The sequence below is a fragment of the Etheostoma spectabile genome, chromosome 1 (assembly GCF_008692095.1).
Source record: "Etheostoma spectabile isolate EspeVRDwgs_2016 chromosome 1, UIUC_Espe_1.0, whole genome shotgun sequence".
In the NCBI taxonomy this organism is placed as follows: domain Eukaryota; kingdom Metazoa; phylum Chordata; class Actinopteri; order Perciformes; family Percidae; genus Etheostoma; species Etheostoma spectabile.
Window position 1 is genome coordinate 28,785,889 of NC_045733.1, and position 14,130 is coordinate 28,800,018.

The 14,130-nt window shown below is 40.8% G+C and overlaps 1 protein-coding gene and 1 long non-coding RNA gene across 2 annotated transcripts in view; both read right to left on the bottom strand.

The window, feature by feature from the left end:
* LOC116693743 (protein kinase C-binding protein NELL1) overlaps positions 1-14,130 on the bottom strand; it is a 296,583-nt gene that overhangs the window by 30,503 nt on the left and 251,950 nt on the right. The window contains exon 15 of the mRNA XM_032522965.1: positions 13,388-13,483. Coding sequence (XP_032378856.1) covers positions 13,388-13,483 — 96 coding nt within the window. The remainder of the gene's footprint in view (positions 1-13,387; positions 13,484-14,130) is intronic.
* Positions 3,567-4,560, bottom strand: LOC116693799 (uncharacterized). The gene is made up of 3 exons (XR_004332990.1): positions 4,425-4,560; positions 3,694-3,697; positions 3,567-3,577 (listed from the first exon to the last, which is right to left on the bottom strand). It is a non-coding gene; the product is annotated as an uncharacterized LOC116693799 (long non-coding RNA).

Sequence of the window (14,130 nt, forward strand, 5' to 3'; positions counted from 1 at the left end):
CGGAGCTCCCCGGCGTCCGGCAAAAATAGAAGCCCTGCGTGTCAGAGCTGGCATAGAGCTGTTTCGCAGTCAGTGGAAATACACACATGGACTTTTAATGGAAATTTAATGACTCCGATGCCGTTCCGGAGCGGATCCACAGCCGTTACGCATCCTGTGGAAATTGGGTGTAATTTTACTCTTTTCTTGACTCAAGTGTAAATGGACTGTATTTGTATAGCGCCTTTCTAGTCTTAATGACTACACAAATCGCTGTAACATAGTACAGGAACCATTCAACCATTCACACACATTCATACGCTGTGGCCGAGGCTGCCATACAAGGAGCCACCTACTCGTCAGATCAACACTCACACACATGAAGGGGGCAGCATAGGGGGCAACTCAAAAGAGCCTACAAAAGAATTCCTAGGTGCCTGGACTGTTTGGTGTATGCACAAATAAAAACTCTTGACTCTAGCAGGGAGTGTCTCTTTACTTCCAGTCTTTGCGTCGAGCTATGCTAAACACATGTAGTGTAGTTCCATTTAAAGTAGAAGCAGAGACAGATGCATCTTTTAAACATGAGGGTAGATTGTGTCTTTCAATTGAATACGAGTATGTAGCATTTCTTGTTTGCATTTACAATTTACGGTACCAGACAGCTATCTGATCAGCCCGAGATGCGTGAAGCCGATAAACGGGAACAGATGGAAGTGATGTTGATCTTCTAATCAAACTCAGAGAAAGCAAACACTCATATTTCCCAAAATGTCAGCATATCCTTGAATCAACGTTTTTCTGTTAAAGAAAGTTTTAATGCATAAGTGTTCTTCAAAATTGTATTGCTTATCTGCACAATTCCAAACTTTTCAATCATTTTATAATTTCCACTGAGAGCACACACACAATGAGGCGCAAACCAGTGTGAGTCCATCAAAACAAGTTTTTTTTGAGAATGATATGGATTTTTAGTTAAAGGGGGGATACAGTATGCTGAGGTCTCTATATATTTACTTAGAGATGAGTTACAGCTAAAGAGAGAAAAGATGTTAGTATACTGAATACAACATATGCGGAAGAGGTTATTCTATTTGTTCATTTGTAATAAAAAACGGAGATACAACATAGTATAGCAATTGATGGGTTCAGATAAGACAATATTTAAAAAAAAAATTGTTTAAAAGTTGGTTATAATGTTTTTCTTGTACAGTATTTATGATAATTTATACTTTTCTTTTAATTCATTCCATCTATTGAGGGGTTAGGATTATACTGTATTTCATGAAAACGTTTTTGAGGAAGATGATACTAATGTTGTTCTGTAGACCTAGTTTTTACTGATTTACATGATGGACTACATATTAAAAAACCAGACCAGAAACAACTTTAGATAGCACCTAGATGAAAGCGACAACAGTTGAAAATGTTTATGAGAAATATTTGTTCTGGCATATTGGAGAAGTTTAAGTTTATGTTAAATTTGAATTGCCTCTTTGTTGAAATGTGCTACACTGAGACTTGTGTGACTGGTTTAATTTTGATCCAGATACAAGAGAATCACAAAAGCAGCCCCCCCGCTGCAGTTGTCCCCACAACACGCTGGATTTCTGGATACAGTTGACACTACAGAGCAGTTAACATATGGCATCAACTTATAGCTACAGTACAGTAGTACTTTACAAGCCATAAAAAAACTAACTGGCATTCTGATCTTGTGCTTGTAACGGTTTCCTGTTGCTCCAGTCCTGCTGTGAAAGTCACAGTTACATTTTGCACACACACACACACACACACACACACACACACACACACACACACACACACACACACACACACACACACACACACACACACACACACACACACACACACACACACACACCTCTAGATAAAAAAGGGAACTCAGGGCGAGTTGTTTAGCCGTGTGTTGTGGTTGTGTCGTTAGCCTGGTGAGCCGCTGGTAATAAGACAGCTGCTGGGAGGGTGCCCTCTGCCTGCCTGTCAGGTCAGAGATCTGGTCAGAGCTACACCCAAAGATTCCCTCTCTGAAACATACCAAGATTAGAGGTGACTGGTGGCTGAGAGCAGCTAACCCTTTAACAAAAGAGCAGTGCGGTGCACGTGCATGAGAGGGCATACACACGGTTACACTGCATGATTTAATCCAGAAGCGATTAGAGTCCTTCAGTGGTGATACAGTGCATCATTAAGTTTCAAATACTGACCCTGATTCAATTTAACGGAATATATTTTTATACTTCCAACAAGTGCGGGCTCCAGATTTGATTACATTATATACACCTTACACTTAGGCACAAACACCACTTTACAAATGCTTTTTTTCTAAGCAGTAGTTCATGTCTTACACTGCACTGTTAACTTTTATTCTTGTATTTTATACCCATCTGGCTGCTTCTTTATTTTACATTCACGTTAATCAATGATTGTTTTTTTTTTAAATTTAATTTTAACTGCTCTTTATGTTTTATGTAAAACACTTTGAGTTGCCTTGCCGCAAAAACTTGCTGTGTAAATCAAGCTGTCTCGCCATTGGCTCCTTAGTCTGGCTTTGCCAGCCCCTCCTCCAAAGCTTGGTCGTGATCAGAACAAACATTGTATTGAATTCACTTTGTTGCTGTTTGACTTTCCAGTCTCCTGTTAACCTTCAAATGAATATACACAGGGGTTCAGATTAGTAGGCACTGAAGACAAACATGTACAGCATTTTGAAATAAGAATTACAATGAACAGATATTATCACACTTGCGATCTTAATCTTTCTCATGTTACATTTGTCTAACACTTAATTATGGCAAAGCTGTCGGGGTTGTGTGCAAACACTGTCTTTATTTAACCCCGCGACCGATCACAGCAGCCATTGGCCGGTGTTGCGCCAATAGCTGTTGGCAGCTCTAATTTACAACATGGGCAACAGCATGGGTCAACCGCACATCATTTACACAGCATGACGTCTGACTCTACTGCAAATCTCACCATCGCTACTCAAACTTGCTGTATGTCACAGTTGCAAATAATGCTCAACACTACGTGCAAATGTATATCATGGCACAGTGACATAATCCTAATCATCATTTATCATTTTTTTTTAATTTGCATACATACATACATACATACATACTTTCTACATATTATGTTTGTTGTGGATAGAGCTTTGTAAGAAAAGAAATAATGCCTATAGCTGGAACATCTACAGGGCAGAAACAACAGACAGCAGTGCAGCCAGCCTTCCTAATAACAATAATTCGGCTCTGCTCTCTAACAATCTGTCCATAATTTATGAAAAGTGACTCATTCTAAGATGGTTTTCACTGCAACTACAAAAACGCTACCAATTTTATTGTGAGGTATATGAGGTGCTGCGATTCTGCTTTCATCTTCGGGGGGAAATGCTTCCTTTCTTGTCTGTAAAAATTATGATTTTCAACATTTCTTTCACTGCCTTGCCTTCTTAGTGGAGGACAGCGACACGTGTCAAATTGTTTTGGCTCTGTACTCTGCAGCACTAAATTTAAAATGCCGAATATGCAATTAAACTGCCCAAATTCATCTTCAGTGTGTGTGAAGGTGTTTAGATCTGGGTGTCTTTGGACAATACACAAGAACAATGAACCTAAACCACAAACAAGACAGTGGAATGTTCTTGACTTGTTACCGGATCAGAATCAGAATCACTGCCAAACAAGTTTGCACTTACCTTGGTGTATTAAGTGCGTACAGTAAACAAACTATAATAAAATGGGGATTAGCATTAAAGCAAATTGCTGCTGCATTCAAGAACTTAAATACAGAGTAGATCAACATATCATCAACATATGTGCAATATAACTATTTTGGAATCAGTTTGCACATCCTTGGGAAATAGGTTGTACTGGAAATCTGGTGATGTAGAGAATACTATCAGGTCATACAGTGGCTACTGGTTGTGTTGTTTTTGTTTATGACAAAGTTGATGCGGAAGGGAAAGCTTGTGGCTGCTCCTTATTTAGGGCAACGTTAAATAAAATTGGTGCCTCAGCTAACACAATGGCCTGCTCCCCTGCATATCATGTCATGTCAAAGTTTCCAACAACAATAAAAAGACAACACAAATTTTGCCTCCACGAGTTACAATTACATTGAAATGAACTGATACTGGTAGGGCAGTACAGGACTAGTCTATATCAATGACTTTTAATTTCCTGGATTTTTCAGGCGCTGCCAGAAATTCCGTTGGATGTCACTCATTTAGGCTGGATGCCTATCACCTTCTGCTTTCTTTGTGTTGGTGTTTTAAACTCCGGTGGATTTCTGAGGACTATGGTTACCTGGTCCTCAGATCTCTGCAGGGTAAATCCAGACAGCTAGGTAGACTACCTGTCCAATCTGAGTTTTCTTTTGCACGACTAAAAAAACCTTTGAACGTACACATGTTCCATCAAAACAAATTCCTTCCCGACACTATTTTGCAGAAGCACCGTTGCTCCGTGCGGCGCTAAGCACCGCCCAAGACGATTGTGATTGGTTTAAAGAAATGCCAACAAACCAGAGCATGTTTTTCTCCCATCCCGGAATGCTGTGTACACTGCACTGTAAAGGAAGGTCTGGCAATATAAGCCTACTCTAGGACTAAAAGAGCATTATTATTTGCATTACATCAAATTGGAACATTATAGCTATGTTGCCAAAATCCAGCCTGACTTTTGGATCATGTCTAGAGATTAAAATACAGATCTGTAGTTTTGTCAGCACAACACATCCATGTAATGATGGAGCCACCAGGAATGTGGAGGTGAAACTGCAAACCTGAACAGAAAAGATTATCCGTCCGATCTGAGACCTGTCATAATCCACTGAACCAATTATAAGCACAGAGACAGCTAAGTCCACCAGGACTCAAAAACTCTTTTTATGGACAGCACATGTTATTTAAAACCCCATTCATCACCCGCCTAGTAAGAGCTTTTTATTTAGATGTATTAACAGCTCATTTCATTCACACACAGTCAATAATTCCTGTTGCTCAATAGTATTATAAAGCTATTTTTGAGCTTGTGTGTGTGTGTGTGTGTGTGTGTGTGTGTGTGTGTGTGTGTGTGTGTTTAAGCCCTCCATTCTCTTTGTCTGTTGCAGTAAAGTGGACGGGTGACCTTCCTGTGTATAAAGTACAATCTGCTTGAGTACACACAGACACACACACACACACACACACACACACACACACACACACCCACACACACACACACACACACACACACACACACACACAAACAAACATGCACTCCATCAATCTTTGTTACAGCCACGGGAAGAAAAGCAGCCAGACAGCATATCACATTTGCCTCTGTTTCCTTCCATTACAATGCAAACGAGAGCACTTAGTACTTTCCGCAGGGCCTCACTTATGCCCCCGTCTGTAAATTTTCCCAACGGGGATACGTGAAGACTTTATGACAGCCCGGACTGTGAAGGGCTGCGAGTTTTAGCTCACGGATGAAAATGGGAATTAATCTTACACATAGTTAAAATAATCCCCAAGCTCCTGAGTTTTACATGATTACCCCTATCTCCGCTGTACTAACCTACTGAAACAAACATCACGGAAAATGTCACAAAGGGCATTCACAGTAATGTGTCCTTAGACAGAAACAACAACCAATGTTTGTGTTTGTTGTTACCTGATAGTCTGTGGTCAGTGAATGTTCATCAAATTAACAACCGGCACGATTGAAGGAGAAAATAAAGTGACCACAGACCACAGCTGAACACTAATGAATGCATGCCGCGCTAGACTGATGTCTTTACTAATTTAAATTTACCTTTGATTAAAAAGCCTGCTTGCTACAACTTGTCATTGACTTGATACAGTATCTAAGAGCAGCAAGGCAGTAGTTGGGTGTCAGTAGGAGTTTAAAGGATTGCATTGCTAGTAAGCATCTATTTTGGGATTTGTAGTTCTTTAGACAAATAGTTGTTAATATATATTCACATAATTACAAAGTGACATGCAACCTGGACGTCTAAAAATAAACTTGCATGTTTCAAACAAATCTAGCCCCATTTTACATCTTTTGATCTGCAAATCATCAAATCTATGCATATTGGTATTTCAAATAATCCCATGACAATAACAAAAGCCTTAGGCTACTCTAAAATGTTCAGTGCAACAATCATGCTGTCTAATCAGCATCTTGATATGCCACACTTGTGAAGTGGATGGATATCTCTGCAAAGCAGAAGTGCTCACCAACACAGATTTAGACAGAATTGTGAACAATATTTGAGAGAAATAAGCCTTTTGTTTATATAGAAAAAGTCTTAGATCTTTGAGTTCAGCTCATGAAAAATGGGGGCAACAAGTGTTGCCTTTATAATTTTCTTCAGTGTGTGTGTATATATATATATATATATATATATATATTTGTTTTTTATTGATATTGTAAAACACCCTTGTAAGCCACCACTCCCCAACTCCGCACTAAGCTATCCTGATTACCCTAAGCAGTTTCAGTCACAAACGTCTGGCCAAAAACACAGCAAATCCAGCCAAACACAGCAGAAGAAGAAGCAGAGCCAACCGTAAAGCAGCAAAGACCAGAAGCAAACAAAAAGCAGCAAAACCAAGTAGCAAACAGCAGCAGAATGAGCTAAATCAGCAGAACAAAAGCAGTCAATTTAACCTTAAGGCAGCAGATTCAATGACAATCAGCCGAGAAGCCTGGTAAAGTAAGTACTTACTGTATCTTAGTTTTCCAGCTGTCTAGCAGTAAGTCTTCTCAGAAGTCAAATGCTCTCTATCTGATATAGTCTCTAGAAGTGAATTATTCCACTTTTTTTTTTTAAAGAAGCAAAAGAAAATTGCAATACTAAAACACTATCGTATCAAAATATAAAATAATTGCAAATCTTGGACAGATCTGGAACCCATGTAATGGGATAGAATGGAACCGGGACAAAAACATAATTCCAGCCCTAATACATTAGTATTGTATTTACATAGACTTAACAACAACTCTGAAACAACCTATCCTTTAATGTTGCCCAGAGGATGACTTAATACAGATAGATAGCCTTTAGTATTAGACTCATGGTCAATTAAAAAAGACCGATACACAAGAACAGACACCAATTAAACAAGACAGCTATACCAGTAATCCCATAAGGGTGACTGGTATCGCAAAGCACTGAACCTCGGGTCAATCAGTTACACAGATCAGTGACAGAGTTAGAAGAAGAATTCAGGCGACCAATACATTTATACATTAGATTCCTCAGTAGAGCAGAGAATGTATTAACTCCTACCTGACAAAACAATTCACTTGCAATACACCACTTACACTTAACTTTATAGTGAGATATTTTTAACCTCTTCTTTGTCAGATTTACAATATTTTGAAGAGCTGGTGCTTCCTGCAGTTTGGCAGGACTTCAAAACTCCAAAGCACATTATACCATACAGTATATACACTCACTGCTGCTAGTGCTGCTGTCCATATCCCGACATATCCTCAACAGTCACACTGAAGCACCTTGTATTTTACCAAATGGGTTATCTCTAACCCAACCACATATTCCACAGTAGTACAGTGTGTACATTACAATGACTTGTTTGTCAAAGAAGTACTATGATCTTCACAATGTGTGAACTGGGAGTTCATTATGAGGTCCACTGTTTGGTTTATATTAAAATAATAAAGCATTTTATAAAGTAAATCACGAGGCTCCAACATTGGACCTGTGGTGAAAAGCGGGTCAACGTGGGAGAAGATGAACAGATTAGCATAAAGATTGACTCTGTTCCCATTTGCTTTACATTTAGATGCTCTTAACCCACAGAGCTACAGTATCCACTACAGAGGAGAGAAGTCAGTGGAGCAGCCATATGCTTTATTACAGAGGAGGGAAGAGCAGCAGAGAGGCAGAGGGGAAGGGAAGTGGAGACAGACATGAGAGACGTACAGTGAGACAGTAAGAGAGTTTGACAGATGAGACAGGTTGAAAGTAAAAAAAAGACACAGAACACATGTCGTTCACCGAGTTAAAACAAGAACCTTCTGTACAGCTCCAACATGTTGCCTGCAGCAAGTCTTCAACTGAAACTCCACCAATTCTTATAGCATTTTGTGGACCTATAAGTATTTTACGTAATGCTTTTATAACATGCTTAATGGCATATTATTATTCTTGTACTATAAAGGTATTTGCAAAAAACATATGAGACAGTTGTAAATAAAACATGAAGTCAAACAACAAAGCACGGCAACTTCTAACTTACTCATTAAATAATTGTAGATCTAATTGAGTAATATAAACACATCTACACAACTAGAAGGACACTGGGACAGCGCAGACCACTGCCATGCCCATGCTACATCTAGCAATGTTAACAAAAACCTATCCATTGTCATCTGCTTCTCCAGAGTCAGGTCTTGGGGGCAGCAGTTCCACGTTCCCATGCCAGGGTGGAGATAAAATCTCTCCACCTAGTCCTGGTTCTTCCCTGAGGCCTCCTCCCAGCTGGATGTGCCTGGAACACCTCCCTAGGGAGGCGCCCAGGGGGTAAAGGGGCAGCGGCTTTACTCCGAGTTCCTCACGGATGACTGAGCTTCTCAACCTATCGCTAAGGGAGACGCCAGCCACTCGTCTGAGGAAACCCATTTTGGTGGCTTGTACCCGCAATCTGGTTCTTTCAGTCATGACCCAGTCTTCATGACCATGGGTGAGGGTCAGTGGCGGTTCTACATTGAATTACATCCAGGGCGAGAACCATAATTTTGCAGAATTACTATATTACAGTGTATATTTATTTTGAGTTCTGATAACGTATACTGTCATATCTTGTGCAGTATTGTGTTTACTGTCTTTTGAAAATGTTAAGGATGGAGATTTGTTTACCTTCAAAAGTGTGTTTCTTGTTGCAGTAGGTAAATAACTGGATTCTCTTAATTGTTTTTTCAAATTTTCTAATGAAGGATTTGTGCCATTGAGAAACATAATTTTCTTTCACTTATGTTGTTATAATAAAATATATATAAATGTGCCAAAAATAAATACAATCAGATATATAAAAAATGTAACAAGAGCAACAATAATATAAAATATTAATATGCAAATAAAATATAGAATAAATATTTTAAATAGCAAAAATCCTTTATCACACAAATGTGACAACACACTGAAAAAAATCTAATTATTACACTACAGCAGTAATAGAAAACACAAACCAAAACTGAAACCTGACCGTTCCGGCCTTCCTTGATGCAAAATCATCAATGATGTTATTGTATGAAATCTGCTCCCCTAATGAGCAAGTGATACTGATGAAAAGGCCAGTGACTTCAGGTATGACTTGATCAACTCTAGTTTGAAAAGCTCCTCTCTGCTTAAGCCACAGTGACTGGCAGAGCAAGTGCAATCCCGAGAGCAGTCCAACAGTCGGGGTAGAGCTCCGATAGATCCTTATCATGCATAGAAGTGATAAGCTCAAAGAGGCTCATGGTCCCCTGTTCCCCCCCCTTGTCCGGACCGTTCCATTTCATAGACCTTGCAACATAGGTTTATGTTTTCTTCCGTAGTGGTCACGGTTGCACACCCTTAAAAAAAAAAAATAGTCAAAACCCTTTTTGCATTTTAGACGGCGGACACGAACACACACGGCTATGAAGTCAATAATAAAGCCGTAAAGAAGTTTCAAAATGTAAATTGAGGTGAAAAGTTTAACTGATACAACTGGTATTGGCGCTTATGCCCAGCAACCTGTTCAACCCAGAGGTGAACTGTCACCCGCTCCCCCTTCCCCTCCCCTTCCCCCTTCTCACACAGCTTCTTAGTGCACAGTACCTTCTCAGCAAGCAGGGGTGCCAATTTGCTGATTCCCCACATGGTGAAATGACAAGTTATACAGTAGAAAACAAGTGCCATGAAAAAATGCGGCTCCGGGCGGCTTCCCACTTCGCCCGTGCAAAGGCCGCTACTGGCGAGGGTAGGAACGAAAATTGACCAGTGGACCAGCTTTGCCTTCTGGCTCGGCTCTCTTTTCACCACAACGGTGCATGTGATTGTAACCCGTGACCACCCGTTCTGCCCAGATTCTTCGGCCAATCTCTCGCTCCATTGTCCCCTCACTTGCGAACGACTCCTTCCCTTTGGGTAAGGACTCATTCCCTTCCCAGTGTTCCCACTCCATTGGTTTCCTGGTGAGAACCACGGCGTCAGGTTTGGAGGTGCTGACACTCGTCTTCGAACCGATCCAGTGAGTGATGAAGGGCATGGACCAATGGTGGCCCATTCAAAACCCTTCCACCAAAAATATTACTTTTATTCAATACATTTTAGAAACACCTACCAATTCACATTTTTAAGACACTATGCTACTTTCAACATGTCAGCTGCAACGTTTTAGCAGAATCAAGCACATGCACATTTCCTCTAAAGGAATGTACCCTTTTCTAGTTTGGTATGAAGATTTGTGCTCTCTCCAAATGTTCAGGATTGTGTTAATACGTAATCTTTCATCCTGTTCTAGCCAACTTTGAACTCTAAACATACCCTAATGTAAATTGTACAGTGTAGTAGGCCTGCACGATTCGTGGCAAAATATGAATCATGATTTTTTAGCTTTTTAATTGATATCACAATTCTCTGCCACAGTTTCTGTCTCATAAAGTGTAATCATTATTGGACAAATGAACCATGACAAAACTAAACAAATTGACAGTACCAAACCTTTTTGGCACCTATAGCACATTACCCATCACCACAAGCTTGTAAACAGAGGCTTCAGTGAAGAGGAGGGTGAGTATCACAGAGCTTGGGAGCTTGGGAGTCTATGTTTAAAACTCACAGAAGAAAGAAGTAGTGTATGTGATGCAGTCGGCTCGCAAATGTAAATGAGAATAAAAGTCATAAAAAAAGAAAAGATTTTTAAAAATAAATTGTGAACAGGGTGAATCGAGATCACAATTTTATAGCGATTAACCTTGCAGGCCTACAGTGTAGAGTCATTGGTGGCTCAGACGTAAGTATACAGTTAGTAGGAATCCGACCCTGTCCTTTTGTAGCTTCTGCAAATAAGATGTAGAGCACAACAGTCTAGCACCCAGAGACAGACACATTCTGACATAGAGAGACAGAGTGATTTTGCACTGCATCTCATCTGTGGCAGCCCCGGGCAGCAGCCAGAGGGCCACAGGGAGGAGCCTCATTAGCCGAATGAGTCCATATTTGCTTCCTATGAAGAAGGAGAGCTGCATTCTGCACCGCACTTTATTTTCTTTTTTGCATAATCTTGTCCCTTCCCTCTCTGGTTCAAAGAGAAGTATTCTGCAGATGCAAAGTAGGTATTTTTCAAACCAATCCTACATTTTGCCAGTAATCAAAATTCAATACACAGGCACAGATATAAAGTCTTTGCCAAGTTGCAACAGGGAAACGTTTGGCTGTAGAATGTCTTTTTCAGAGAAGAGCACTGAGGAATTAGCTTGCCACATTAATTTATTAATAAATATTTGATGTTGTCTATTGGGAGGTAATTAGTCCTGATTGCTTTCATAAAATGTCTTACACTCTGATTGCCACTGATTACCTCTCAGCAGATATTTATCTGAATTGGTTTTAGTATTTTCTCCTAAACAAAGTAAAATGTGTTGTAAAAGAAAAGAAGACATGTATGATTTGACGACAGAGTGACAATACCTATAACAGTTTCTTTTTGTATTTCCAAGAATTTAAGGTAGGGGAATGTACAGCGTCAAGTTATTAGGGTGGCTGTGGCTCAGTGGTCTGAAGGTTGGGGGTGCTGGTCCCATGCTGAAGTGTCATTGGGCAACACACTGAACACTGAGTTACCCTGAGTTGTGCGTGCGTGTGTGCGTGCGTGCGTGCGTGTGTGTGTGTGTTTATCTGATGAGCAGGTGGCACCTTGTATGCCAGTCTCGGTCACAGTGTGTGTGAATGTCTCCTGTATTATGTAAAAGAGCTTTGAGTAGTCTTTAAGACAAGAAAAGCGCTATATATAAATACAGTCCTTTTACATTTATAAGCTGGCACTGGGGGGGGGGGGGGGGGGGGGGGGGGGGGGGGGGGGGTGACTGAGGATTAGCCAATCAGCGCCAGGGACAGGACTACCGCTGTTGTCAAGCACTGCCAAGCTGTGTTTACATTGACCGCATGTCTTCTCATGTTATCAACACACAACGCAAACCTGTGATGAAGAGAAGAAATGTATTCCAGCGGGACTACAGCAGACACAATCTTCCACTGTTCTACATATTAACATGACCTATTAGGACTGACAGCAGTACCTGAAGTCTAAGTGGTCGTGGCTACACGCAGAGTAATTTATGTCACCAATAATGTGCACTTGTAAGTGTAACATGGTATCTGAAAGGAAAGCTTGGCAGCATGCTGTGAATAGCTGACCTGTTAAAGTGGTGCTCTAAGAGAGCTGGCTGATCACCTCTGTAAAATGAGACCAAAGAGGCACCAGCTTTAAAAACCGGAGAGGAGAGGATAGGAGAGGAGGTGAGAAGAGGTGAGAGGAGAGGAGAGGAGGTGAGAAGAGAGGAGGTGAGGAGAGATGAGGAAGATAAATTAGAGGAAAACATGAAGGAAGATTGAGGATGAATGAGCAGATAAAGACAAGAAGAAGGAGGGGAGGGAAGAAGACGACAGGGAGCAGTAAGAGGAAGGCGGGAAAAAGGGAAAGACAACAGAGGAGAGGAGGAAAAGGGACGTGAAGAGGATGAGATGAGGAAAGGGTGGAGGGGAGAAGAAAGGAAAAGGGAAAGAAAAAGAGAAGAGCGCAAAAAGAGAAGTGGGGCATAAGAAAGGGAAGGGAATTCGTGAAATGAAAGTAAGAGATGATGGTAGGAGGAGAGGAGAAGAGGATGGAGGGGAAAGGGTAAAAGTGGAGGAGAGGCGAGGAAAGGAGGAAATAGGAGCAATTGAGAACAGAAGAAAGGGAAGGAAAAGGAAGAGCAAAGGAAGACGTGAAGATGAGAGGAGAATAAAGGGAGGAAAAAAGAGAGGAAAGGTGGAAGGGGAAGAGAGGAAGGAAAATGAACGAAGAGATAAAGGTAAGGAGGGAACAAAAAAAGGAGGAGAGTACATACAAATTAGCTGTCCTTTTCTACGGCACTCCTGGGTCCAATTTAAATACAAGGCTTTAGAGATGAAGCGTGAAAGTGTGTGTGTGTGTGTGTGAAAGTGTGTGTGTGTGTGTAAGCGTGGAAAAGACAGAATGCTCTGCTGCTGACCCTTCAGACAGAACTAAGGACTGCATGGATTCCTCTGACGTCACTTCTAAAACTCGAGGAAAAACAATATAAAACTAGATCCTTGTTAATTAGGAGGGACGACTGAACAAGCTGGACAGGTAGGGGGTCAGGTTGGGTTCCTCAGGTCTTACCTGTCTCACAGTGGCGTCCTGTAAATCCTGAGGGACAGACACACGTGTTGGGAGACACACAGGTCCCGCCGCTCCTGCATCCCTCCTCACAGAAAGCTAGAAAAAGAGAGAAATGTCTTAGTACAGTGTGTCTTTATATCCTGGATATCACAGCAGCTGGAGCAGCACAGAAAGCCTCTGAAGTCCTGCAGTTTAAGGTTTCAGGAAAGCATTACAAAGTGCAAATTGGTTTATTTTTAAAAGCAGTGTAATGTCCATATGTTGTATCTAAAATTGTGGCATGTTAACAATAAATACATTGTTGGTCATGTTCACACACAAAACAGTACAAAACAAAAAGTACAAAACATGTGTCTGTCACCTGGTTGGATTTTCGGTGTGTGTGTGTGTGTGTGTGTGTGTGTGTTTGACCACGCAGAGCAACCCTACATGCAAAACGTCACTTCATCTCCCAGCACAAAGCACTTTAAGACAAAGTAAAGAATCAAAGACGCGTTATTTAAAGACTTGGACGATTTAAAGAGTGTGGCAGGTGATTGCAGAGCACTTTGGAATCCGGCATGGTGCTGATCCCAAAACAAAGGATGTGCCAAAGATCAGACAGAAGTGACTGTGCTCTAGCTTCTTCCTATTGTCATTCAGTACTTCCATTAGTTTGGGACTAGCACTATCCATTGCACCAACTAATTCAATTCAGTTGAAGAATACAATTCAACCACAAAGTAATCCTAACCGCTTGACGA